General features: G+C 35.0%; 1 protein-coding gene across 6 annotated transcripts; it reads left to right on the forward strand.

Annotated features, from left to right (window-relative positions):
* The first annotated feature begins 9 nt into the window (after window positions 1-9).
* LOC114304702 (putative phosphoribosylformylglycinamidine synthase, chloroplastic/mitochondrial) lies at window positions 10-13898 on the forward strand. Of its 6 annotated transcripts, none has more exons than XR_003644114.2 (6): window positions 10-291; window positions 4846-4924; window positions 6745-6795; window positions 6920-11195; window positions 11819-11915; window positions 13625-13898. XR_003644114.2 is itself a non-coding variant. In XM_028249836.2 (4 exons), the coding sequence occupies exons 3-4, from the start codon at window positions 6754-6756 to the stop codon at window positions 11117-11119; spliced, it is 4242 nt and encodes a 1413-aa protein (XP_028105637.2). In that variant the 5' UTR covers window positions 10-291; window positions 4846-4924; window positions 6745-6753; the 3' UTR covers window positions 11120-11397. The 6 variants fall into 6 exon arrangements, 2 of the variants coding, with proteins under 2 accessions (XP_028105637.2, XP_082772979.1); XR_003644113.2 differs by having other exon boundaries at window positions 11822-11915; XR_003644112.2 differs by lacking the exon at window positions 11819-11915.
* Window positions 13899-24511: the final 10613 nt, after the last annotated feature.

Consider the following 24511-nt stretch of genomic DNA (forward strand, 5'->3'; position numbering starts at 1 on the left):
AAATTTTTTATTTTTTTTCTAAAAATGTAAAACAAACATCCAAATTTTGTCGAACTCACAATTATTGCTTTTGACAGATCCTAGACCCTTTCTCCAGCCCAAACGTTTTCAGAAATCACTCTCTCTCTCTCTCTCTCTCTCTCTCTCGGTCGTCGCAGCTGCCCATTGCCACCGCCGAGACCTGTTTTGCTTTCTCCGCCGCATCCTCCGCCACGGAGAAAAGCTCCCAAAGCTGTTGACGAAGATCTGTACAGGATCTCGCCGGAGCTCCTCCGCGCCAAGCACTGAAGAGTGAGTTTATTCCTCTGCCTTTTCTTTTCCTTCTCGTTTTAGTAAGCTATATGCCTCAATCTCTCTCTCTCTCTCCCTCTCTCACTGGAACTTGTTTCTCTCCCATTCTCCATCTCCATTCTATGAAACCCTAGACCGAAATCCCGTTCTTTGAAACTGCCCTTTCACCTCTGTGAACTCACTGGGTTGGTTTATAAAATTAGGAAAATATGATTTGAATAGGTTTAGGTTTTTTATGTTTGTTAGTTGTTTTGATTCCATATATATATATATATATATATATACTTGAAATTTGGCTTGAGTGTGTGAAATCTGATGTGTGGGTAGTTGAATTTTGTACTCATGCAACTGATATGAGAATGTAATTTTCTATTTGTTTATTGAAATCTGTTTATGTTTCTAACAGTTAGTCTTGTGGTGGCTTGATTTTCCTATGAGAAAGAAAATTAAAGTGGTTTGGGATGTATTAGCTTTAGCAATTTTATGGGAATTGTGGAAACTGAGATACGAATGGATATTTTGATGTTACTATATAAACCCATTAAGGTTTTATAGTTCACAAGCTCACAGACAAACAATCGGATATTGTAAGTTCATCAACATGCATTCAGAGAAGTTGATGCAATTTGATTTGGAATGGTTAATATTTGTTCTTGTAGAGCCAACTTATTTCATGGAACTAATTTATTTATTTAAAAATCCAAGAAGACAGAAGAATTGTTATATATAAGATACCTTCACCAATTTTCTGGGAATTGTGGAAAGTGAGAAACGAATGTTTGTGTAATGATGGTCATCTAGATTGGATCAAGGTTTAGGAAAGAATTATTCAAATGTGGCTATATGATTTAAATCCAATAAACATTTGAAAATCTTTTCTGTGAATGACTTTTTGTTCAATTATCAAAGTATTAATGATTGTGCACCTCATTAAATGTATATATTATGTATACCTTACTTTTAAACCATTAGATATTTATTTATTTATTTTTTGATAAATAAAACCATTAGATATTTATAAATTAATCTGCACCATAATTTAATTAAAAAAATTTGAATAGCTTCTCAACCGGTTACTTTTTTTTTTTCTTTGCCTTTTACTGATTGTGCCTCCCCCCTCCCCACAAAGGCTCACGTTGTTTTGCCAAAACCCTCATGTTATTTGGTCCAAAACCCTCCCGTTTTCAGACACAACTCCGGTGATCTTGTCCGCCCTAGAAGACCATCCCGCAAAGTGCATCTTTTTTGCTGATTGTTCCATATCTATTTTCTACATGTAAAAACTTTACCTGAAGGTATGAATCTCTCAGTATGTCTGTCTTTGCAACTCGTTTCTCTTGCCTTTCTTTAACCGTATTCTATGAAACCCTAGACCAAAATCCCCTTTTGTTAACCCTATTTCCTTTCTCGATTCTTGTTTCCCCTTCTTCAAAATCACCTCACTTGGAGTGGTTGGTTTCTAAATTTAGGAAAATATGACATGAATAGCTTTTGTTTTTCATGTTTGTTTGATTTGATAGTTGTTTTGATTCCATATATATGGATATATACTTCAAATTTGGCTTGGGTTTGTGAAATATGATGTGTGGTTAATTGAATTTTGTACTCATATAACTGATGTGAGACTGCAATTTCTTATTTATTTGTTAAAATCTGTTCATGTTTATAATTTTTCGTTTCGTGTTATGTTATACTTCTAATATTGGTGCTTTTGGGTTATGGTTGAATATAATATTCCCCTTATGGATTAATAGTTGCATATTTTACCTCTGCATTTGAGGATTTTTATTTGATTGATATACAATTCTTCTCATGATTGGAAGCTGTTGGTGCATTATCTATGCACATTTTATTTTAATATTAATTTTATATTTGTTTGTAATCCCATCAAATTGAGTAGGGGTATGCTTAACATTCAACTCAATGTAATACATAATGAATGGGAAAACCAATGACTTTCTATATAAATTTAGAAAAAAATATTCTTTATTATACCAACATGCGCAACACATCCAATGTATAATATTAAAAAATCCAATGGCTTTCTGTTGTCCCAAATGAAGAGTAAGAGATGAATTTATAGAATAGTGATAAAATGTATATCACATTATCGGAGAAGAGAAAATTGAATACATAACAACAAAAAACAGTTTCAGAATATATTTTGCAAAATATTAGAATTTAACAATTTTATTAGCTGTCATTATTAGCATCATCAATGATCTTCATAATAAGATTTTGAAATTTTATAAGAATATGATTTCTGTGATGCTCAAATCAAAACATCCGATTTCCAAAAGGGCTCTATGAAGATCAGAAAATCCAATAACAACAATCACATAGTCAGCCTAATTAAAAGCAACTCATATTCCTCTTTGACATAGAAAAAAACTACGAATGAAACTAAGTTATGCTTTTTAAGTAAACAACAATTCTACATAACCAGAAAAAATGCTTAGAAAAACGTATAGAATTCTAAATGGGTGGATCAGATTGATATAGGGTGTGGTTCACATCACATCAAGTTAAATCTATACCAAACATTCAAATTCTAGGAACTTTTCTACGTACAAATAATTTATGTTAAGCAAGAATTATAACCAAAGCCATAATTGCTGTCATTTATAATTAATCACTTTATGATATATAACTTCATGTAAATATGACATATGGATTGATGTTGGCTCAAATCATTTGGAAAATGCACTCCCACATTTTTATTTTATTTTAAATTTTTTTGGAAAATAATAAACTAGCACAAAAGAATAAAATTATGTGAATGCGTTTTGCTTTCTATGACGTTGAAACCATCATATTTCCTTAATGTTATGTTTGAATCATGGATTTGGTTAGGGATTTGGAAAGGGAAAGAAAAAAAGTATGTTGAATGTAATTATAGTTCATTGACATTTCACCCACATTTTCCCATTTCCTTTTCAAATCTCTACTCATATTTATGATCCAAACACATCATAAAGGTTCTATCAATTGTAGCAAAAAATCCAATAACAATAATCCAAATCCAGTAGTCCAATAGTTCAATAGACCGGATACAAAGTTTTCAAAAAAATAATCCAATAGTCCATCCATTTAGGGTGTGTTTGGTAATGTTTACGTTTTCAATTTATATTTACAAAAATTTTATAAACTGGTTTTTATTTATTTTTTGTTTATTTTTAGAAAAACATAAACCACAAACGCGTTTGGTAATTAACAAAATGTTTAAAAAAAATTTAAAATATAAAAAAGAGTGAGAAATGGCGAGTGGTGGCAAGTGGCGACGGAAGACGGTGGTGGAAAGTGGTGACGGTGTGGGTAGTGGGTGGGTGGGTGATGGTTGCGGGTGGTAACGAGTGGGTGGTGGTAGTGGTGGCAGGTGGGTGGTGGTGGTGGCAGGTGGGTGGTGGTGGCAGGTAGGTGGCGGGTGGTGGTAGTGAGTGGATGGGTGACGGTGGCGGGTGGTGGGTGGCGGATGGCGGGTGGTGATGGTGGGTGCATGGGTGGGTGACGGTGGCGGGTGGTGGTGGTGGTGGTGGTGGCAGGTGGGTGGCAGGTGGCGGATGGCGGGTGGTGGCGGGTAGGTGGCGGATGGTGGTGGTGGGTGGGTGGGTGGGTGGGTGGGTGGATGGGTGACGGTGGCAAGTGGTAGGTGGTAACGAGTGGGTGGTGGCGGGTGGCGGTGGCAGGTGGGTGGCGAGTGGGTGGTAGGTAATGGTGGTAGTGGTGGTGGTGGTTGGTGGTCGGTGGTGGTGGTGGTGGCGAGTGAGTGGCAGGTGGCAGGTGGTGGTGGTGGGTGGCTGGTGGTGGCAGGTAGTGGTGGCAAGTGAGTGGTGAGTGGTGGTGGCAAGTAGGTAGTGGCGGCGGGCGGTGGATGGTAGTGGCGAGTGGTGGGTGGTGGCGGGTGGATAGCAGGTGGGTGGCGGATGGTGGTGGTGGAAAATGGTGGCGGGTGGTGGCTAGTGTTGGGTGATAAAAAAAAAAAAAACTGAAAACTCAAAATGGAAACACATTTTTTGTGTTTTCATTTTTTTGCCAAATTTATAAACTGAGACCACTGATTTATAAATCAAAAATTTTACCAAACAAGTTTTTATTTGAGTTTTTTAAATTTTTGTAAATATAAACAGAAAACTGAAAATGTAAGTGTTACCAAACGGCACCTTAGAAGCTACTCAGCTTCACCTTTGACACAGTAAACTACTTGGAAATTGACCAAGTTATGATCTATTAAATAATCACATAGTTCATTCAATCAAATAATTTTTTTTTTTATTTTTGTATATATTTTTATTTAATTTTTTGTTGAAATGGTCAAACGGTTGGTTGTGGTACATTTGTTTAAGTGTTTATTTATGTAATGGTTATTGATACTTTGAACAAATGTAGTAGACTTTCATCTCTGTTATTGCTTATGCAGTTTGTTAATGTTCAAAGATGTGCAAAATAATATTTTTCGTACATAGATTCTTTCTTTTCTCCCCATAATCATTAATTTCCTTAAGTATTGTCTTCTTTACTAACTCTGTTTTGATGTTTTGTTTTTGTTTGTCATAGGTTCTCAATTTCTCCATCTGAACGTAGAAGTAAAGCTATATCTCTTCCATCCCTTCCTCCCTAGCGGTTGTATTAGCATGTGTGCTTTTAATTTATTTGCTTTTAATTAATAGCAGGTCACTGGCGGTTGTGCATTTTTTTTATTTGTTTATTTTAATTGATAGTAGGATATTTGCGGGTGTATTGCCTTTTTTAAAAAACTTTATTTAATTAATAGTAGGGCACTGGCGGGTGTGCTATTTTATTTATTTGTTTCATTTTAATTGATAGTAGGGTACTTGCTTCTGTGTTTTTGAATTTATTTGATTGGAATTGATAGCAGGGCACTAGCGAGTGTGCTTTTTATTTATTTGTTTATTTTAATTGATAGTAGGATACTTGATAGTAGGATACTTGATAGTAAGGAACTTGAGTTTTACATTATCGAGTTTGTAATAATTCAAAAATGAATACATAGCATATCATGTCATTGTGGATCCAATTATGAGACTTAAATTATATCTCAAGGCTTTTTCTAATTCTGATATACAAAAGTTATGAATAATCTTATTGCTTTATCAAGTTAGAGTACAACCTATAATTGTTTTAGGAGCACCCAATAATTTCCCCCAATAGGGTCCTGACTATCTGAAATTCTGTTTAAAAAGATTGAAACTGGATAAACATCAAAAAAATATTTTCAAAAAATAAATTTAAAAATTAAGCCAAACAGTGCTAATTTGAGTAAAATAGTGTTTGGGTTTAAGTATTTCATATCAAATGAACTTTTTTTGAATTTAGTCATGATTGAAATATTTTCAAAAAATAAATTTAAAAATTACGCCAAACAGTGCTAATTTGAGTAAAATAGTGTTTGGGTTTAAGTATTTCATAATGAACATTTTATGAATGTTGTCATGGTTGAAGATGGCCTTATTTATGACTGTTTTGGCAAATGGGTAAAAAATTACTTTTTGACTTTTAATCTATTTTAGGTTGTATTACCTCTCTATTTTTTTTAATTTATTTTTTTATTTTTTAAAAGAAAAAAAAAATCAAAAAATCAATTTTTAACATAATTCCCAAAATAACACCAATTCTCATTAGAGTAGCATGGCAAATCAGTTCACGCAAAGAAAGAGTACCACTCATTTTATTTTACTTTTGATAAAAAAAAGTGTACCCCTTATGCATTCCATAAAACTTGAGTAAGGGAAAAGGCCAAATAATCCAATATATATTAATTGGTATACTAATTAGTATATTAACAGATAATATGACATAATTTTAGATGTTTTGAATTTTTAAAATTTGTATAATGGGTGAAGTCATAATTTTAAAGTAATAATATCATAATATATATTGGTACAATAATTGATATACCAATTGGCATATGTAACACCATCGATTACAAAATTTAGTAGCAACATGAAACAAGAGGGGAAGTATTAAATTTTACAAGTATAAACCTATTTACCACGCCAAATTCTTTGCCAAAGGAAGAAGAAGAAAAAGTCCTTTCCAATTCTTGTGTTACTTGATAGTGCAAATCTCTACCACCACCACAAACCCAATCATGAACAACAAATATCAAAAGTCCTTTCCAATTCTTGTATTACTGGATGATGCCATAACGATCTAATTAGGGCCGTGCATAAAACAGCCAAAACCACACCGAGTAATTGTTACTTTCATAACCTTGATGTTTTTGTAATGGTTATTTGATTAATTGATTTTCACACACATAAATAAAGTCATTTTATATGTTATATAGTTGAAGTGAAAGATTTTCAAGTGCTTGAATTGAAAGATTTTCACAAATCATTATAAAAAATCAGCGACGTTGTACTGTATCCTACTTTTTTAAAGTTTTGTCCTACCAGCATACCCATAACATTTTTTTAAAAAAATTTCTTGCAGTTTGAGGAAATGGCTGCTGCTTGGGAAATTACAGCAACGGAATTCTTGCAAGTATGCTTTCTTTGTGATCTTTGTCGCTCTTATGTATTTTTTTTTTTGGTACCCTGCATTAGGGGTGCTTGGCATCTGATTTTAGCAGCTGAACCTGAGATGCATTTTGTTTTCATAATTGTAGGGTTCTCATAGACAAAATCTATTTTTGCCAAGAAATTCACTCAGGCAGAGAAATCATTTACTTTGGGGCACACTTCGGCATCGAATTCCATCACCGAGAATATCTACTAAACGTACTGCATTTAGGCCTTCATGTCCAACAAAGGTCAGAGCTGTGGTTTCAGGGGATGTGAGTAGTGCAGTTGATGAAGAATTAGGCATGCTTCAAAAACCTGCTGAAAGGGTTTTACATTTTTTCCGCTTACCATTGATTCAAGAGAGTGCAACGGCAGAACTTCTGAAGTCAATTCAGATGAAAATTTCAAATCAAGTAATTGGTTTGAAAACTGAGCAGTGTTTCAATATTGGGCTTGATTCTGGTCTTTCAAGTGAAAAACTCTCTGTTCTTAAATGGCTTCTAGGAGAAACCTATGAGCCAGATAATTTGGGGACTGAGAGCTTTTTTCATAGGGAAAAGAATGCAGGGTCAAACATGGTGATAATTGAAGTTGGGCCTCGTTTGTCATTTACAACTGCATGGTCTGCTAATGCTGTATCAATCTGCCGAGCCTGTGGATTGACAGAGGTAACTAGAATAGAAAGATCAAGGAGGTACTTGCTGTACATTAATGCTGGAAGCAGTTCATTGCCAGATCATCAAATCAATGAGTTTGCTGCGATGGTGCATGATCGGATGACTGAGTGTGTTTATACCCATAAGCTCACATCCTTTGCTACTAGTGCAGTCCCCGAGGATGTTCAATATGTACCAGTCATGGAGAGGGGCCGGATTGCATTGGAAGAAATAAATGAGAAAATGGGTTTAGCCTTTGATGAACAAGATTTGGAGTATTACACTCAGCTTTTCAGAGATGACATCAAGCGGAACCCTACAACAGTTGAGCTCTTTGATATTGCACAGTCTAACAGTGAACACAGCAGGCACTGGTTTTTTACTGGGAAGATAATTATAGATGGTCAACCCATGACTAGGACTCTGATGCAAATTGTCAAGAGCACTTTGCAGGCAAATCCAAATAATTCTGTCATTGGATTCAAGGATAACTCAAGTGCAATCAAAGGATTTATGGTGAAACAGTTGCGACCAGTTCAACCTGGCTTGACCTGCCCGTTAAATGCAAGTGCTTGGGATCTTGATATCTTATTTACAGCGGAGACCCACAATTTCCCATGTGCAGTGGCACCTTACCCTGGTGCAGAGACTGGTGCGGGAGGTCGAATCAGGGATACTCATGCGACTGGAAGGGGGTCCTTTGTTGTTGCATCTACGGCTGGTTATTGTGTTGGGAATCTTAACATAGAAGGGTCTTATGCTCCTTGGGAAGATCCATCATTCACATACCCGCCAAACTTGGCTTCCCCTTTGCAGATTCTCATAGATGCTAGCAATGGTGCATCTGACTATGGGAACAAATTTGGGGAGCCCTTGATTCAGGGCTACACAAGAACTTTTGGAATGAGACTTCCAAGCGGGGAAAGGCGGGAATGGTTAAAGCCGATAATGTTCAGTGGAGGAATCGGGATGATTGATCACATCCACATATCAAAAGGAGAGCCTGACATTGGAATGTTAGTTGTTAAGATTGGAGGCCCAGCATATCGTATAGGAATGGGAGGTGGTGCTGCATCCAGCATGGTTAGCGGTCAGAATGATGCCGAGCTTGATTTTAATGCCGTACAGCGTGGGGATGCAGAGATGGCACAGAAATTGTATCGTGTTGTTCGTGCCTGTATTGAAATGGGGGAGAAGAATCCAATCATCAGCATTCATGATCAGGGTGCTGGTGGCAACTGTAATGTTGTTAAGGAAATAATATACCCAAAGGGTGCTGAGATTGATATCCGGGCAATTGTAGTTGGTGACCACACCATGTCTGTTTTGGAGATATGGGGTGCAGAATACCAAGAGCAGGATGCGATATTGGTGAAGCCTGAAAGCCGCAGCCTTTTACAGTCAATTTGCGAGAGAGAAAGAGTCTCTATGGCTGTCATTGGGACAATTAGTGGTGAGGGACGTGCTGTTTTAGTTGACAGCAAAGCTATTGAGAAGTGCCAGTCAAGTGGACTCCCTCCACCACCACCTGCAGTAGATCTTGAGCTTGAGAAAGTTCTCGGACACATGCCTCAAAAAACTTTTGAATTCAATCGTGTTGTTCATGTGCGAGAGCCACTTGACATTGCTCCTGGGGTAAAAGTGATGGATGCACTAAAGAGGGTGTTGAGACTTCCTTCTGTCTGTTCAAAACGCTTCTTAACAACTAAAGTTGATAGGTGTGTGACAGGCCTCGTGGCACAGCAACAAACTGTGGGTCCTTTGCAAATACCTCTTTCTGATGTTGCTGTTATCGCACAAACTTACAGCGACTTCACTGGAGGTGCATGTGCAATTGGAGAGCAGCCAATCAAGGGACTTTTGGATCCAAAAGCAATGGCACGACTGGCTGTTGGAGAAGCACTCACAAATCTTGTTTGGGCAAAAGTTACTTCACTTTCTGATGTTAAAGCGAGTGGGAATTGGATGTATGCTGCGAAACTTGATGGGGAAGGAGCAGCCATGTATGATGCTGCCACGACTCTCTCGGAAACCATGATTGAACTTGGAATCGCTATTGATGGAGGAAAGGATAGTCTATCCATGGCAGCCCATTCATCGGGGGAGGTAGTCAAGGCTCCAGGAAATCTTGTAATCAGTGCCTATGTTACTTGCCCTGATATAACCAAAACAGTGACACCGGATTTGAAGCTTGGAGATGATGGGGTACTTCTTCTAATTGATTTGGCAAAAGGAAAGCGGCGTCTAGGTGGGTCTGCTCTGGCTCAAGTTTTTGACCAAGTTGGACATGAATGTCCTGATCTTGATGATGTTTCTTACCTTAAAAGGGTTTTTGAGGGGGTTCAAGATCTTCTTTCCGATGAGCTAATCTCTGCGGGTCATGATATCAGTGATGGCGGGCTCGTTGTCAACATTCTTGAGATGGCATTCGCTGGAAATTGTGGTATTCAATTGGACTTGACTTCAGCAGAGAACACACTCTTCCAAATGCTTTTTGCTGAAGAGCTTGGTCTTGTTCTTGAGGTTAGTAAGAAGAACTTGGATAAGATAATTGGAAAACTTGGCAGTGCTGGCATTTCTGCTGAAATCATTGGACAAGTAACCACTGAACCTGTGATAGAATTGAAGGTAAATGGGATAACTCATTTGAATGAGAAAACTTCCCACCTTAGGGACATGTGGGAAGAAACCAGTTTTCATTTGGAAAAGTTCCAAAGGCTAGCATCGTGTGTTGAATTAGAAAAGGAAGGGTTGAAGAGTAGGCATACACCTTTGTGGGCATTATCGTTCACTCCAATTTTCACAGATGAGAAATACATGGCTGCTATTTCGAAACCAAAAGTAGCCGTGATTAGAGAGGAGGGAAGCAATGGGGACAGGGAAATGTCTGCCGCATTTTATGCTGCAGGTTTTGAACCGTGGGATGTCACGATGTCAGATCTTCTTAACAGAGCCATATCTCTGCACGAGTTTCGTGGGATTGTGTTTGTGGGAGGTTTTAGCTATGCCGATGTTCTTGATTCTGCAAAGGGTTGGTCTGCTTCTATACGATTCAATCAACCTCTTCTAAAGCAATTTCAGGAATTTTATGAGCGACCTGACACTTTTAGTCTTGGGGTTTGCAATGGGTGCCAGCTCATGGCTCTGTTGGGTTGGGTTCCAGGCCCAGAGGTTGGAGGTGTTTTTGGAATCGGTGGTGACCCATCACAACCAAGATTCGTACACAATGAGTCAGGACGGTTTGAATGCCGCTTCACAAGTGTGACAATAAAAGACTCACCGGCTATAATGTTCAAAGGAATGGAGGGTAGTACACTAGGTGTATGGGCTGCACATGGTGAGGGACGAGCATATTTCCCTGATGATGGTGTTTTGGACCGTGTTCTTGACTCAAACTTGGCACCTGTGAGATATTGTGATGATGATGGGAAACCGACTGAAGCCTATCCTTTCAATCTGAACGGTTCTCCTCTGGGCGTGGCAGCAATTTGTTCTCCTGATGGGAGGCATCTGGCGATGATGCCTCATCCGGAACGTTGCTTTCTCATGTGGCAGTTTCCATGGTATCCGAAACACTGGAATGTGGACAAGAAAGGCCCAAGCCCATGGTTGCAGATGTTCCAGAATGCCAGAAAGTGGTGCGATTGATGTGGGTTTTTGGTTCTTTCACCATCAACATTGTGATGAATAAGAGTTGTGATCAATCATGTATTGGTATTGTAAGGTATGGTTTTTTTATATCGCTATTGAGAAGGCTTTTCATAAAGTTTTTGTAGACCAAGAAGTGGATTCGGTTATGGAATTCTAAATTACTTTTCACACCGAGTCCACTATCTCAATTTATTTGCTGAAATTATAGAAGGAATTTGTATGGAAGAAAGAGGTGACACAAATTTTTGAGAAATATTTGACCTGTTTTTTTGTTTCGTTTTTGGGTGAGAAATGTTTTGTTACCTTAATGGATAATTTGCTGCAATGCCATATGTCAATTTGAGCAGTCTCACACTATGATTACGTAACTTGGGGTCTATGTGAGAACCCGAATATAAAAATAAAATAGATAATTAAATAATAATTTTATAAACCCCAAATATTTTATTGTGAATCTTTAAATGCAAATTAAATATTACTAGAGGGATTTTAATTAATTTTATACTTAAAATAAATTATGGTGAAAGTCTTTCATTTAGAGGCAAGATTTTTTTTTTTTTTTTTTTTGGGGGGGGGGGGGGAGACAAATTAGTAAGTATATTTTGATCTAATAATAGTTGTATTTTATTTAAATTAAGAGAGACCTGTTATATAATTGATAAAAAAAAACCCGAAGTTCTCTTATTCATTTCATAGCAGCTGTGAGAGTGAGGGAGAAACAGAGAGCAAGAGACAGAAAAGAGAGGGGGAGAGTAAGGAACTTCCAGCACCTTTGTGGCTCAACAACTCTAAGGTAACAATCAATCTATTCTTGTTCTATTATAGTATGTTGTTTACATAGTTATGGTGCATGTGGGTATTGTGAGTTGTAGGAAGAAAAAGGAATAGATTGGGATAGTATTTTGTGTATAAAATTATCATGCAAAATTTTAAAGCGAATTAAGGAACTAGAGTCGTTGGACAAGAATTTTGCACAAAATCAAGAAATCATGTCAAACGGATGAATTTTGAATGGAAAATTTTACAGTAGATTAATTACATATTGAATTGCATATCATAATTTTCTTATAATTTTTGGGAGTCAAAATCCATATAAACTGTTCAAATCTGTCCAGGAAACTAGTACGAAACAGTAACTTCGGAAGTGTCGTTCTCTTTGGGTATAAATCTTAAAATTACCAAATTAGCGCCATTAGAACCGGTCTTGAGTCTAGTTTTTAAAATTTTTGTCCTTGTGTTGATTGCTTGTGTATACTAAGAGAACTATTAATTTCTTTAAAGTGCTGCAAAAATTGACCTTTTTGGATATAAGTAATCGTAAATAATTATTTTGATAAGGGAATTAAGGAAAACCAATTGGGTTTGAATCTTAGGATATATTAGTTAATATATGAAGGGTTTTGGAATTTTTCTAACAGCGTTGAGTGGGTTTTTAATTTTCAAAGTTAGTGAATAGATTGGAAAAATTTGTTTTAAATTCTGTTTTATCTTAAAGTTACTTCTAATTAAATTTCAATTTGAACCCATGTCTTGGGTAATTTTAGACCTTAAAGAACATGAACTTAAGTATTATTTAAGAGTAATGGCGAGTTGGGTTGAACCGGGATAGTACGCTTTAGCTTGGGGTTACTTAGTTTCTTATTCTTTTTTAAATTAGTAGTGACGTGTAGTTTTCATACTTGAGTGAGGACACTAGTTAGACTTTATACTCTATTCGAGTATTACATTATTCTGTTTTCAGGTGAGTAGTTGCATGTTACATATTTTTATAAATGTTTCCCTACTCTAAACTGTTGAAAAATTAAATTTTTGTTTCAGTTCTGAACTATTTTGATAAAATTATTATATTATCAATGAAATTAACTTATTTCTGAAACATGTGTAAATTTGGCATATTGTAAACTATTTATTGTGGTCTCATGTTTATTTTGGTGAACTACTATGTTTTGCGAAATTGAATCTTATGGATTATTGGGACCATCTGTATATAAAAGTTCAGGAAAATTATTCCATTGTGTGTGGTGACTCTGGCCACTAGGGAACAGATCCCGATTGGACTGTGATGACTCTAGTGCTCAATGATTGTAAGGAAAAAACCTAGGCTAGGCTAGGTGGCCTAAATCAGATCGTCTTAGAGAAAAGGCCTGGGTTGTCACCCCGAGAATGACTCTTGGTTTGATATTGGATCCAATGTGCTTATTGCCTTGAGAACTTTATGGCATGTTACTTGTTATTCTTGGTACCCAGTAAATTATTGATGATCATGTTGTAATCTGTTTTAAGTGGAGAATGTCATTTGTTATGTTCTTGAGAGACATGAGTATTTTAACTGTTGAATTGTGGAATCTTCTTTTTGAAACATATTGTCTTTATCAAAATTGTATGCCAATCTAGTTTCTATGATATATATCTTATTTTGGATTTGAACCATGTTTTCAAAACTATATTTACTATCCATACTTCTATTCACTGAGCTATCTGCTGACTTAGTTGTTTTTCCAGGTGTTAGAAGGACCTAGAGTGGATTCATGGCGTAGTGGGGACTTAATTGCATGGATCTCTAGGATATTTATTGATTTTGTTTTAGCTTGTTATGCTGGTTTTGAGCATATGTTGTGGTTGAATTTTATTTAAAATTATTTTATTTTATAGGCGGGTTGTGTCTCGTTTAGTATATATTTTTGGAAGTTGGTTATGACTTGTTTTGCCATGCATACTTGTGACATGTCATGGGATTGAGCTTTGATTTATTTTTACTGGACTATTGTTACAGCTATTCTATGTGATTATGGATTCGTGTTTAGGCTTATGTGTGCCTTGGGTTAAGGGCCACGGCTAGTCATACCCGGGTCTGGGGTGTGACAGTCTGTTTCACATATTTATTATTATTATTTTTTGGGGTATTATTTTTCTGAAAAACACAACTTGTTTTGAGAAAAGGTGTAGTGGGTTTCTCATATTCTACCTGGTACTGGTTTGTGCTTATGACATGTTAGCGACGAACACAACCCGCTTAATGAGCAACATCCTAGCCAGGGGCTGTTGCATTATTGAACTAACTGGACATTATTGAAATATCTTTTGGTTCTGGTTCTGGGTAAGGATTTGATTTGTCATACCAGTCTTTAAAGAGCTTGCTGATCACTAGATGTACATTCCACTACCTTTACACTGCCTGGGTTGTTACAGGTGATGTCATGCTAATTAATGGAAAAATTTTCATTGTCTCAAACAAACTTCCTCAAATCCCATTTTTAAGCTGTATAAACTGGTTAGATATGTAGTTATAGCCTTATAAATATGGTTTCAAAACATAGAAGGAAATATCTTTAACGGGTGGTTACCCATCCCTCGTATATTTTCTGTGCATTTTTATTTTTTCCCGAATATGATTTGATTGACATTATGATGGCATGCCGCTTGCCACAGCTAGTTCTAATTCGATCAAGATTTTATTTGAAGGAGATCCAAAATCCCTAAATTGGACCAATACACGTAGAGGAAATAATGTAGAGGAAATAACATCGTAGATTATTGCACGAACTGTACAAGAGGTGAGTGCTTCTTAATCTGTCATGGATCTTTTCTCTTTTTGGAACATACAGGAGCAAAACAATCAACCTGTCAATATTGGAAGACCGACGCAGAATTATTATAGGAACTCTTTCCGGGGTGTTTTTTCTTTGACCTTTCCATAGGAACTCTTTACGGGGTGTTTTTTCTTTGACCTTTCCAAAAGCTTCTTCTTCGCAATTCACTTTGCTCACTTGTTCTTTATTTATTTATTTTTGTATTTTTAACAAAAATAATGAAAGTTTTAAAAGCACCCATTATTTTCCTGTTGTTTTTTTTTTTGTGTGAAACCAGTTCTGGAAATTTTGAGGATAACTTCCCCCCCCCCCCCCCCCCAAAAAAAAAGTGCATAGTTTTTTAAAAACAGTTTTGTGAAATAATTTACCAAATAAATTTTAGCAAATACTGTATGATCAAGACCAGTCTTGAAATGGAATATATTAAACTCTTATATCTCATGGTTTTTTGACTCCAGTTTTGATGTTTGTCTCATAATTCAACATTCAAGCTTGATACGGGTCAAGTTTGAATGGACCATGATGTTTAGATTCCATTCAACAGTTGGGAGGACCTGAATTCTGTCGAACGATTGTCTGCTACTAGTAGGGCTAGGTAAGCATCCGGCCAACCTAACTCAATCTGACCTCAAATGAACTATTTCGATGCAATGGGTGGACGAATGCAGATTTAGCAATTTTGAAAAAGTTGAGTTTCAATTGGGTGGCAGATAAACAAGTTTCAACCGGTGAAACCCAACTTGTCTAAATTAATTAGGAATTCTTTATAAATATTGATTTTTTTTATTGACAGAAAGTCAGTTGTTAATTGTTAAATTAATATCTATGAGAGTTGGCATCTTCACTCTTTGCAAAGGGTCAAGTGCTTACTCCCTTAATTCAACTCTCCCTAGGGAGAGTTGAACTTATGACATCCCCTTAGTTGAATTCATGACCTCTCCCTAGAAACTAAGCCCTTAGGACCTGTTTGTTTTCCGTTGTAGGAGTCTGGAGTGGACTTCTAGTGATGAATAGTGTTTATAAATCATGTTTGTTTAGCTTATGGAGTTCTGGATTGGTTGTCCTTTCAGATTATGAAAGGTCTCAACAGAGTGGATTATGAGTCTAGACAAAGAGGTGGTATTAGAAAATAGTTCGTTCGGCTTAGGGTGTTACTGGTTGTCTAGCCGATCAAACAACCAAGTGTAATTTTTTTTTTTTTTTTAATCATGTTGGGCAGTACATATTGAACATTAATATTTAATGTTTTTGTATTTTTTTGTTAAGTAAAAACCATGGTTTTATTTGTTTTATTATTTTATATAAAAAGATAATTTAACAATCCCCACACTAACAACCATTATCAAAACAAATACAATTTCAATTAATCCCCTCACTAACAATCCTCTTACTATTAATTTTCTCACTATCAATCCCCTTCAATCTACCTCTGAAAATAAACGGGGTCTTAAGAAAGTCATGGTGGCCAATTAGAATACTCTAGTTGGTTTTATAAATATTAATATATACAAATATTTATATATTATGTTATTTATTTGTTTAATAAATAAAATATTGAAATTTGGGGGGGGGAGGGGGGACACCAGAACTTGCACTACTCATATGATGTTTTTGTAAAATTAGGATTTGTTTAATTCGCCAATCATCCGCATCCACTTGTCAATCTGACAAACCCACTTAGTCAACCTCCAAACCATAGGTGGTCGGATGCAGTTAAATTTTCTGAACCCAAACCCCATTTGGTAAGATAATTTAGCTAAACTTGGAGGTAATTAACCTCTTGAGCTGCTCATTGTGAATGAACCTCCAGACGAAATTCGCCATGCGTTAGTTGCGGATTTGTTGTATCTGGATGGGAGTAATGAGGCCTAGTCCTCTTGTTTCTCTTTTTTTGTTTCCGATGTACCCCCCAAAAAAAAAAACAAAAAACCCCGTTTGGTCAGTTGACGAATCATGTGCAATCTGCCCAAACTCAACCTGCGAGCATCCCTAGCTACTAGAAAGTAATTTAAAGTGTGTATTTCTTGTTTTGTTTACAAGAAAGCTAATTTTATTGCGGACTACCTTGCTAAATATGTTACGATTTCCTGGTAGAAAATAACTACTACTATCAAAGAACTGACTCCTTTTTATATTCGCTTTTATTATCTAATGTATGACAAGTCCATTCTTAATAATAAAATAAAGGGAAATTACACCGTGTCAGAATTTTTTTTTACAAAATAATAATAAATATTAATTATTAATATTATAATTTTTTTTATTAATGAGTAATTAATTTTTTCTGCCATCACTATGCAACAGTTGTCCCATACATAATTTCTTGTGCGAACATTTCTTCTACTTGGGACTTTCTTAGGTGTGCAATGCACACCATGTGCACCCCACTTATACATTTGTTTTTTTAGGTTATACAAGTTTGTGCTAGTAGTTATACAAAAAAAAATATTACAACTTACATATTGGTGACTTGCTAAGCATAATAAGTTATATTATATACATGTAAGTAATTTTAAAAAAATGAGTAAGTTTTGACAAAAATGTGTAAGTACGTTCACAAAACACAAAAGTTTTCATAAAATACTTAAGTTTTCACAAAACACGTAGATGATTTCACAAAAACTTGTAAGTTAACACAAACCCTAGTAAGTGTGTTCCTAAGAAGAAATAAGTTTTCACAAAATGCGTAATTTTTCACAAATCACGTAAATTATTTCACAAAAATCCATAAGTGTAACAACCCTCATACTGTTTACTGATTAGGGACTGATTGATTACCGTTAATCACCGATTACTGTTAAACGAAACTGATAATGACTGGTAACTGACGGATAATCGAACTGAATGAAATACTGAACCGACTGACTGAAATTGAAACTGAATTGACTGAGTATATGTTAGTTAATTGCATTCTATCTGTTTGATTGTCTGATTATCTGTTCATGTTTACATGTTTAAACTGCTAATTGAAGGCCTTATCGGCGGCCGAATTAGAAACCGATTGATGTTCCGTGACCCTCATAATTAATATGATTTTATGGTATAATTATCGGAAAACTGATTAGGTGTGATTAAATTAGATTAAAATAAGCCAATTGAAGAGTTGGACTTAATTACCGTTTTGCCATTGAGTGGGCCACTATCTCACACACATACTTGAGCCAAGAACAACATTTCCTCAGCCATTTTCCTTCTCATTGCCGACCAAGAGGGATGAGAGGAGAGAGAGTGAGAGAAATTGAATCCTACCTTGGGTTTTGCTTGGAGAATTGAAGGAATTGAAGTATAGATTGCATATTTGAGCTCCTAGTCTTCTAGTTCAAGCTCTAGGTAAGGATCTTATCTTCTCATTGATGCTATTGAACTAGTTCTTGCATGGTTCATGCTTCATTGTAGAACTAAGTCATGTTTTGGGTCATTAATGGTGAATTGAAGCTCATTTCTTGCATGCATGGTTGAGTTAATGAGTTTTGAGTTGAATTCATGGTAATTGGTTACATGCAAGTCCATGTTGTAAGAGTAGACCATGTTTTCATCTTGTTTTGAAAAGAATAAGCTCATTTGAGCAAGCTTTGAAGCTTTGATTTGGTTTAAATCCTTGCATGTTGCATGTTCTTCATATTCTTGAAAATGGGTTTGATTGTGGTTTTAATTGACTCACCTTTGGGGCTTGAATTCATAAATTGAGCTTTGAAACTTGTTATACATTGAATTTAATGATGTTTTCCAGAATTTGGGCCCAAGAGGTCGAGTTTGGAGTGGTTGAATGCTTGGTTTGAGCTTGGGAGGCAGATCTGGAAATTCCAGATTTGGCTTCCTCGCTCGAGCGAAGGATTCCCCGCTCGAGCGAGCACCTTTGTCCAGGGCTCCGCTCGAGCGACCATCGAGCGACGATCGCGCGTAAAATTTCAGCATCCAGTACTTTTACTGTTTTGCAGACCGCTCGAGCGAAGGATTCCTCGCTCGAGCGAAGCCTTTGATTTTGGACTTACGCTCGAGCGTAGAAAGTCTCGCTCGAGCGAGGCTCCTATTTTCAGCAAACTTTGCGAAATATTTTCTAAGTGTATTTTTGCATCCTCATCCCATCCTAGGCATTCTTAGGCCTAGTTTAAGGCATCTTAATGAGGATATCGTTGTAGAACACACCAAGGCAAATTAGGGATTAAGTTATGAGATTTCCCAACTGTGTAGCTTAGTGTGTGTTCAATCTGTTAACTGTGTAGGGTTGGCGACCGGGGAGACACGCTCTAGCCTACTGTAGCCCAAACTCTGTGAGTAACAATTGTGTAAAGATATGTTCAACTGATTATCTTTTGAATACTGAACTGAACTGTTTACTGAACTGGTATTATTTACTGAATGAATGTATGTCCTTTATTTCTGAACTGTACTGTGGCATCCTTAGTACCTACGGTTTACTGTTACTGTTACTGTTACAGAGATCTCTGTCGGTTCCCTCGTGGAACCACTACTGTTTACTGACTGATGGCCATCATTACTGTTCGGTCTTTTAAGACCTACTGTTACTGTTATGCTAATGGATGTACCACATATGACTGTTTACTGTACTGAACAACTGAATGACTGATTGAAATGAACTGTTTTCATACTGTAAGGACATTCATTCTTAACCTCTTTACATATTGTGTTATTCACTGGGCTTTAGCTCACTGCTCATATATATATGTAGGTGTACAGGCACCAGACCGCAGCTAGAGGCGTCAGGGTTACTCCAGTTTTGTCAAGCCAGCCTTTGTGCCTCACTGCGAGGTTCCGAGTTGCCATGCTATGGCTCGGGGGTGTTTTGTCTGTTTTTCCCCCTTCTGTACTCTTTTACTGTTTCGTACAGACGGAATGTTTTCTGTACTGTTCTGTAGGGTTGAGTCCCTAGTTGAATGGATGTGAATATTGTACATACTGTTCTGTACTGTTATGTGAGAATGTATGAAAAGCCTTTTTGCATACAGACTGTCACAGCTCAATGGACACTATTTAATTACTGTATTGGCTTCCGCCAGGCCCTGTACTCTGTTTTACTGTATTACTGTTCTGCAGGCCTTCGGTAATCTCGGATTACTGGCCGGTTACGGTGCTAAACCCATAGGGCCGGGTTTGGGTCGTGACAATAAGTTAACACAAAAAATGGATAAGTGTGTTCCGAAAAAGTAGGTTTTCACAAAATGCATAACTTTTCACAAATCACGTAAGTGTTTCACAAAAACCCATAAGTCAACACAAAAATGGGTAATTGCGTTCACAAGAAATAAGTTTTTACAAAATAGGTAAGTTTTCACAACTCACGTAAGTCATTTCACAGAACCCATAAGTCAACACCAAAATGGGTAAGTGTGTTAAGAAAAATTAAGGCTGTGTTTGGAGGAGTTGGAAACTTAATTCCACACCTTGGTTTGAGTGCGTTGTTTGGTTAGAATTTTCAAATATACACCTACTTTTGAAAACATGTCTATCCGGTCATCCTCCTGGATGTCCCCTTGGACGTCCGGCCAGCTGATTGGAACAGTGTTTTTTTTTTTGCACCTGTTATTTTTATATTTTAAATAAAAAATATTTTCAAAATTTTTTAAATTTTTTTATGAGCTTTGAATAGAATTTTAGGTTGTGTGTTTGATCATGAGTTGTACGTTTTTGAATTAAATATCATATGTCACATCAAAAATTTCATATTCAATTCAAAATTCTTTTCAAAACTCATAACTAAACAAATTTTCCACACTAAAATCATAATTCCAAAACTCACAAACTCAAAATATTCTCTATTCTCAAATCATAATTCTAAACTTCTATCAAACACTACTTAAAGTTTCATAAAATGCGTAAGTTTCCACAAATTAAGTAAGTGTTTCACAAAAACCCGTAAGTTAACACAAAAAATGGGTAAGTGGGTTAGGAAAAATTACGTTTTCACAAAATGGGTAAGTTCTCACAAATCACGTAAGAGATTTCACAAAAACGTGTAAGTGAACACAAAAATGGGTAAGTGGGTTAGGAAAAATTAAGTTTTCAGAAAATGCATAAGTTTTCACAACTCACATAAGTGTTTCACAAAAGCCTGTAAGTCTACACAAAAAATGGGTAAGTGCGTTACGACAATTAAGTTCTCACAAAATGGGTAAGTTTTCACAAATCACGTAAGGGATTTCACAAAACCGTGTAAGTGAACACAAAATGGGTAAGTGTGTTATGAAAAATTAAGTTTTCAGAAAATGCGTAAGTTTTCACAAATCACGTAAGTGTTTCACAAAAACTCGTAAGTCAACACAAAAAATGGGTAAGTGTGTTCCCAAGAAATAAGTTTTCACGAAATGGGTAAGTTTTCACAAATAATGTAAGTTATTTCACAAAAACGTGTTAGTGAACACAAAAAGTGGGTAACTGTGTTAAGAAAAATTAAGTTTTCATAAAAACCGTAAGTTTTCACAAATCACGTAAGTGTTTCACAGAAACCCGTAACTTAACACAAAAAATGAGTAAGTGTGTTCCCAAGAAATAAGTTTTCACAAAACGAGTAAGTTTTCACAACTCATGTAAGTCATTTGACAAAAAAATGCCTAAATGAACACAAAAATTGGTGTGTTAAGAAAATTTAAGTTTTCACAAATCACGTAAGTTATTTCACAAAAACGTGTAAGTAAATAAAAAAAATGGGTAACTATGTTAAGAAAATTTAAGTTTTCACAAAATGGGTAAGTTTTCACTAATCATGCAAGTGTTTTACAAAAATCCATAAGTTAACAAAAAAAATGGGTAAGTGTGTTCTCAAGAAATAAGTTTTCACAAAATGGATAAATTTTCACAACTCACGTAAGTCATTTCACAAAAACGTGTAAGTGAACAAAAAAATGAGTAACTGTGTTAAGAAAATTTAAGTTTTCACAAATCACGTAAGTGTTTCACAAAAACCCGTAATTGTACACAAAAATGGGTAAGCGTGTTAAGAAAAATTAAGTTTTCACAAAATACGTAACTTTTTACAAATCATGTAAGTGTTTTACAAAAACCCATAAGTCAACACAAAAAATGGGTAAGTGTGTTCCCAATAAATAAGTTTTCACAAACTGAGTAATTTTTCACAAATCACATAACGGATTTCACAAAAACACGTAATTAAACACAAAAATGGGTAAGTGTGTTAAGAACAATTAAGTTTTCACAAATCACGTAAGTTATTTCACAAAAGCGCGTAAGTGAACACAAAAATGGGTAACTATGTTAAAAAAATTTAAGTGTTCACAAAATGGACAAGTTTTCACAAATCATGTAAGTGTTTCACAAAAACCTGTAAGTGTACACAAAAATGGGTAAGTGTGTTAAGAAAAATGATGTGAAGGATTCTTGGGAGGATGAAGAAGAAACTGCTCTGGTAATGTTGATAACATGTTTTGTTTTGTTTTATTTTATTTTAAGGTAAATTACACTGACACCCCCTAAGGTTTATGTTTATTACATCTCCCTTCCTGAGGTTTAAAGTTTCATTACAGATTCCTCTCTCAGCAATTTAATTTTTTTAAATACCAATTTTGCCCTCATTAGGTAATTACGTTGACACCCCTCACATTTTAGAAATTACAATCCCTTCCCTAAGATTTAAAGTAGTATTACCAATTGCCCCCTCGGTTAGTATTAGTTAGGAAAAAATTCATTGAAAAAAAAATTAATTGGAAAAAAAATTCATTGAAAAAAAATTAATTGAAAAAAAAATTAATTGTAAAAAAATTTTCTTATTAAAATTTTTAAACTTCTGTTTAAAAACCAACGTAAACTCATATTTGGAATTTATGTTTTTTTCTCAAATTTACAAACTGGGACAACAATTTATAAACCAAAAAAATTATCAAACAAGTTTTTATGACAGTTTTTAAAATTTTTGTAAATATAAATTGAAAACTGAAAACGAAATAATTACCAAACATACCTCAGATGGTAAAAATGTCGTAAAATTAACAAATAATTAAATAAGTTACCAACGTAAGAAATAACTTATCAAAAGATTCTTAGGCTATGTATGGTTTGATTTTTAGAATTTTTTTTAAAAAAATTAAAAATTAATTTGGTTAAGAAATAAAAAAATAATAATTATCATTTAAGGGTAAAAAATAATTATCATTTTAACTTTTGGGTTGGTTATATACATACGTATGGCTGTTTCAATTTAATTTGTAAAAAATTATTTCTAACCACTTGAAAGATAAAAATTATATAAAATGATAATTATTTTTTATTTCTTAACCAAATTAATTTTTAATTTTTAAATTTTTTTTTCTAAAAATCAAACTATACATAGCCTAAGAATCTTTTGATAAGTCACTTCTTACGTTGGTAACTTATTTAATTATTTGTTAATTTTACGACATTTTTACCATCTGAAGCCTGTTTGGTAACCATTTCGTTTTTAGTTTTCAATTTATATTTACAAAAATTTTAAAAACTATCATAAAAACTTATTTGATATTTTTTTTGGTTTATAAATGATTGTCTCAGTTTGTAAATTTGAGGAAAAAATGTAAATTCAAAAAATGAGTTTACGTTGGTTTTTAAATAGAAATTTAAAAACGTTACTAACAAAAATTTTTTTCAATTAATTTTTTTTTTCAATGAATTTTTTTTCCAACTAATACTAACCGAGGAGGCAATTGGTAATGCTACTTTAAACCTTAGGGAGAGGATTGTAATTTCTAAAATGTAAGGGGTGTCAATGTAATTTACCCAGTGAGGGCAAAATTGGTATTTAAAAAAATTAAATTGCTGAGGGGGGAATCTGTAATGAAACTTTAAACCTCAGGAGAGAGATGTAATTTTCAAAAGGTGAGGGCGGAACTGTAATAAATATAAACCTCAGGGGGTGTCAGTGTAATTTACCCCATTTTATTGGTTTATTGAAATGTTGATAACATTCTTTGTTCCATTAGATGTGGAGATGAGTTATCATAGCTGGTAAAGATGTGGAGATAATGTAGCCATACCTAAAACATGTAATTTTGTAGTATGTGTTAAATGACTGAACTTCATTTTCAGCCATTCCAATTTAGTTGTGTGCTCATTAGATTAATCTGCCCTCCTAAATATGTGGCAATATGTGATGGCGAGCATGGGAAGAAGAAAAAGGGCAAATCTGAAATTTCACAAGAAGCACATTTAAGAAATTATGGATTGAAGTTTGGAATAATTTTGAGTCTTTATTTGAATTCGTTCTAATCCTAGTAGGTTTTAGTAGTAAGGGTATTAATAATATTATAGTAATTTCAATATTTGTTGGACATGAGTTGTAGGGTTCGCCTATGGGTTTTTATTTTGGGGTAAGTTATTAAATGGGTTGTTATATATAGGTTTTATTATGTCTAAAATAGTCTTAGTGGTAAAAAAATGTCAAAGTCTCCTATTTGAATTTGTGTCATGGTTGGAGTAGAATTATAAGTCATCAAAGTTTTCTATCATAGTTGAAATAGAATTGGAAGTCATAATCATAATTAGTCTAGAATAGTTGCAGTTACTAAATATTCTTAGTTTCTAAATTTGACTCGTAGTTGTTATAGAAATAGGAGAGTCTTTAGCCTTCAAATATGTGCAATCTCAATGACTCAACTCAGTAATTTTTTTTTTACCATACTAGCCGTACAGGCAGTGGCGGAGCTAGGAATTTAATATAGGAGGGGCACTTATTAATTATAATCTCAAAATTTTTCTTCCTCAATCAATAACAATAACATAATAATAATTTTTCGAGCTAATATTAAACATTAAAAATTAATATTCATTACAAAAAGTTTTTAATTTTAAACTT

The sequence above is a fragment of the Camellia sinensis genome, chromosome 2 (assembly GCF_055761805.1).
Source record: "Camellia sinensis isolate YWXY chromosome 2, ASM5576180v1, whole genome shotgun sequence".
Lineage (NCBI taxonomy): Eukaryota > Viridiplantae > Streptophyta > Magnoliopsida > Ericales > Theaceae > Camellia > Camellia sinensis.

Coding starts and splice junctions, on each gene's coding strand:
- LOC114304702 (XM_028249836.2), top strand. CDS start 6,754: ATGGCTGCTGCTTGGGAAATTACAGCAACGGAATTCTTGCAA. Junction 6,796..6,919: donor CAGCAACGGAATTCTTGCAA/GTATGCTTTCTT, acceptor TCATAATTGTAG/GGTTCTCATAGACAAAATCT.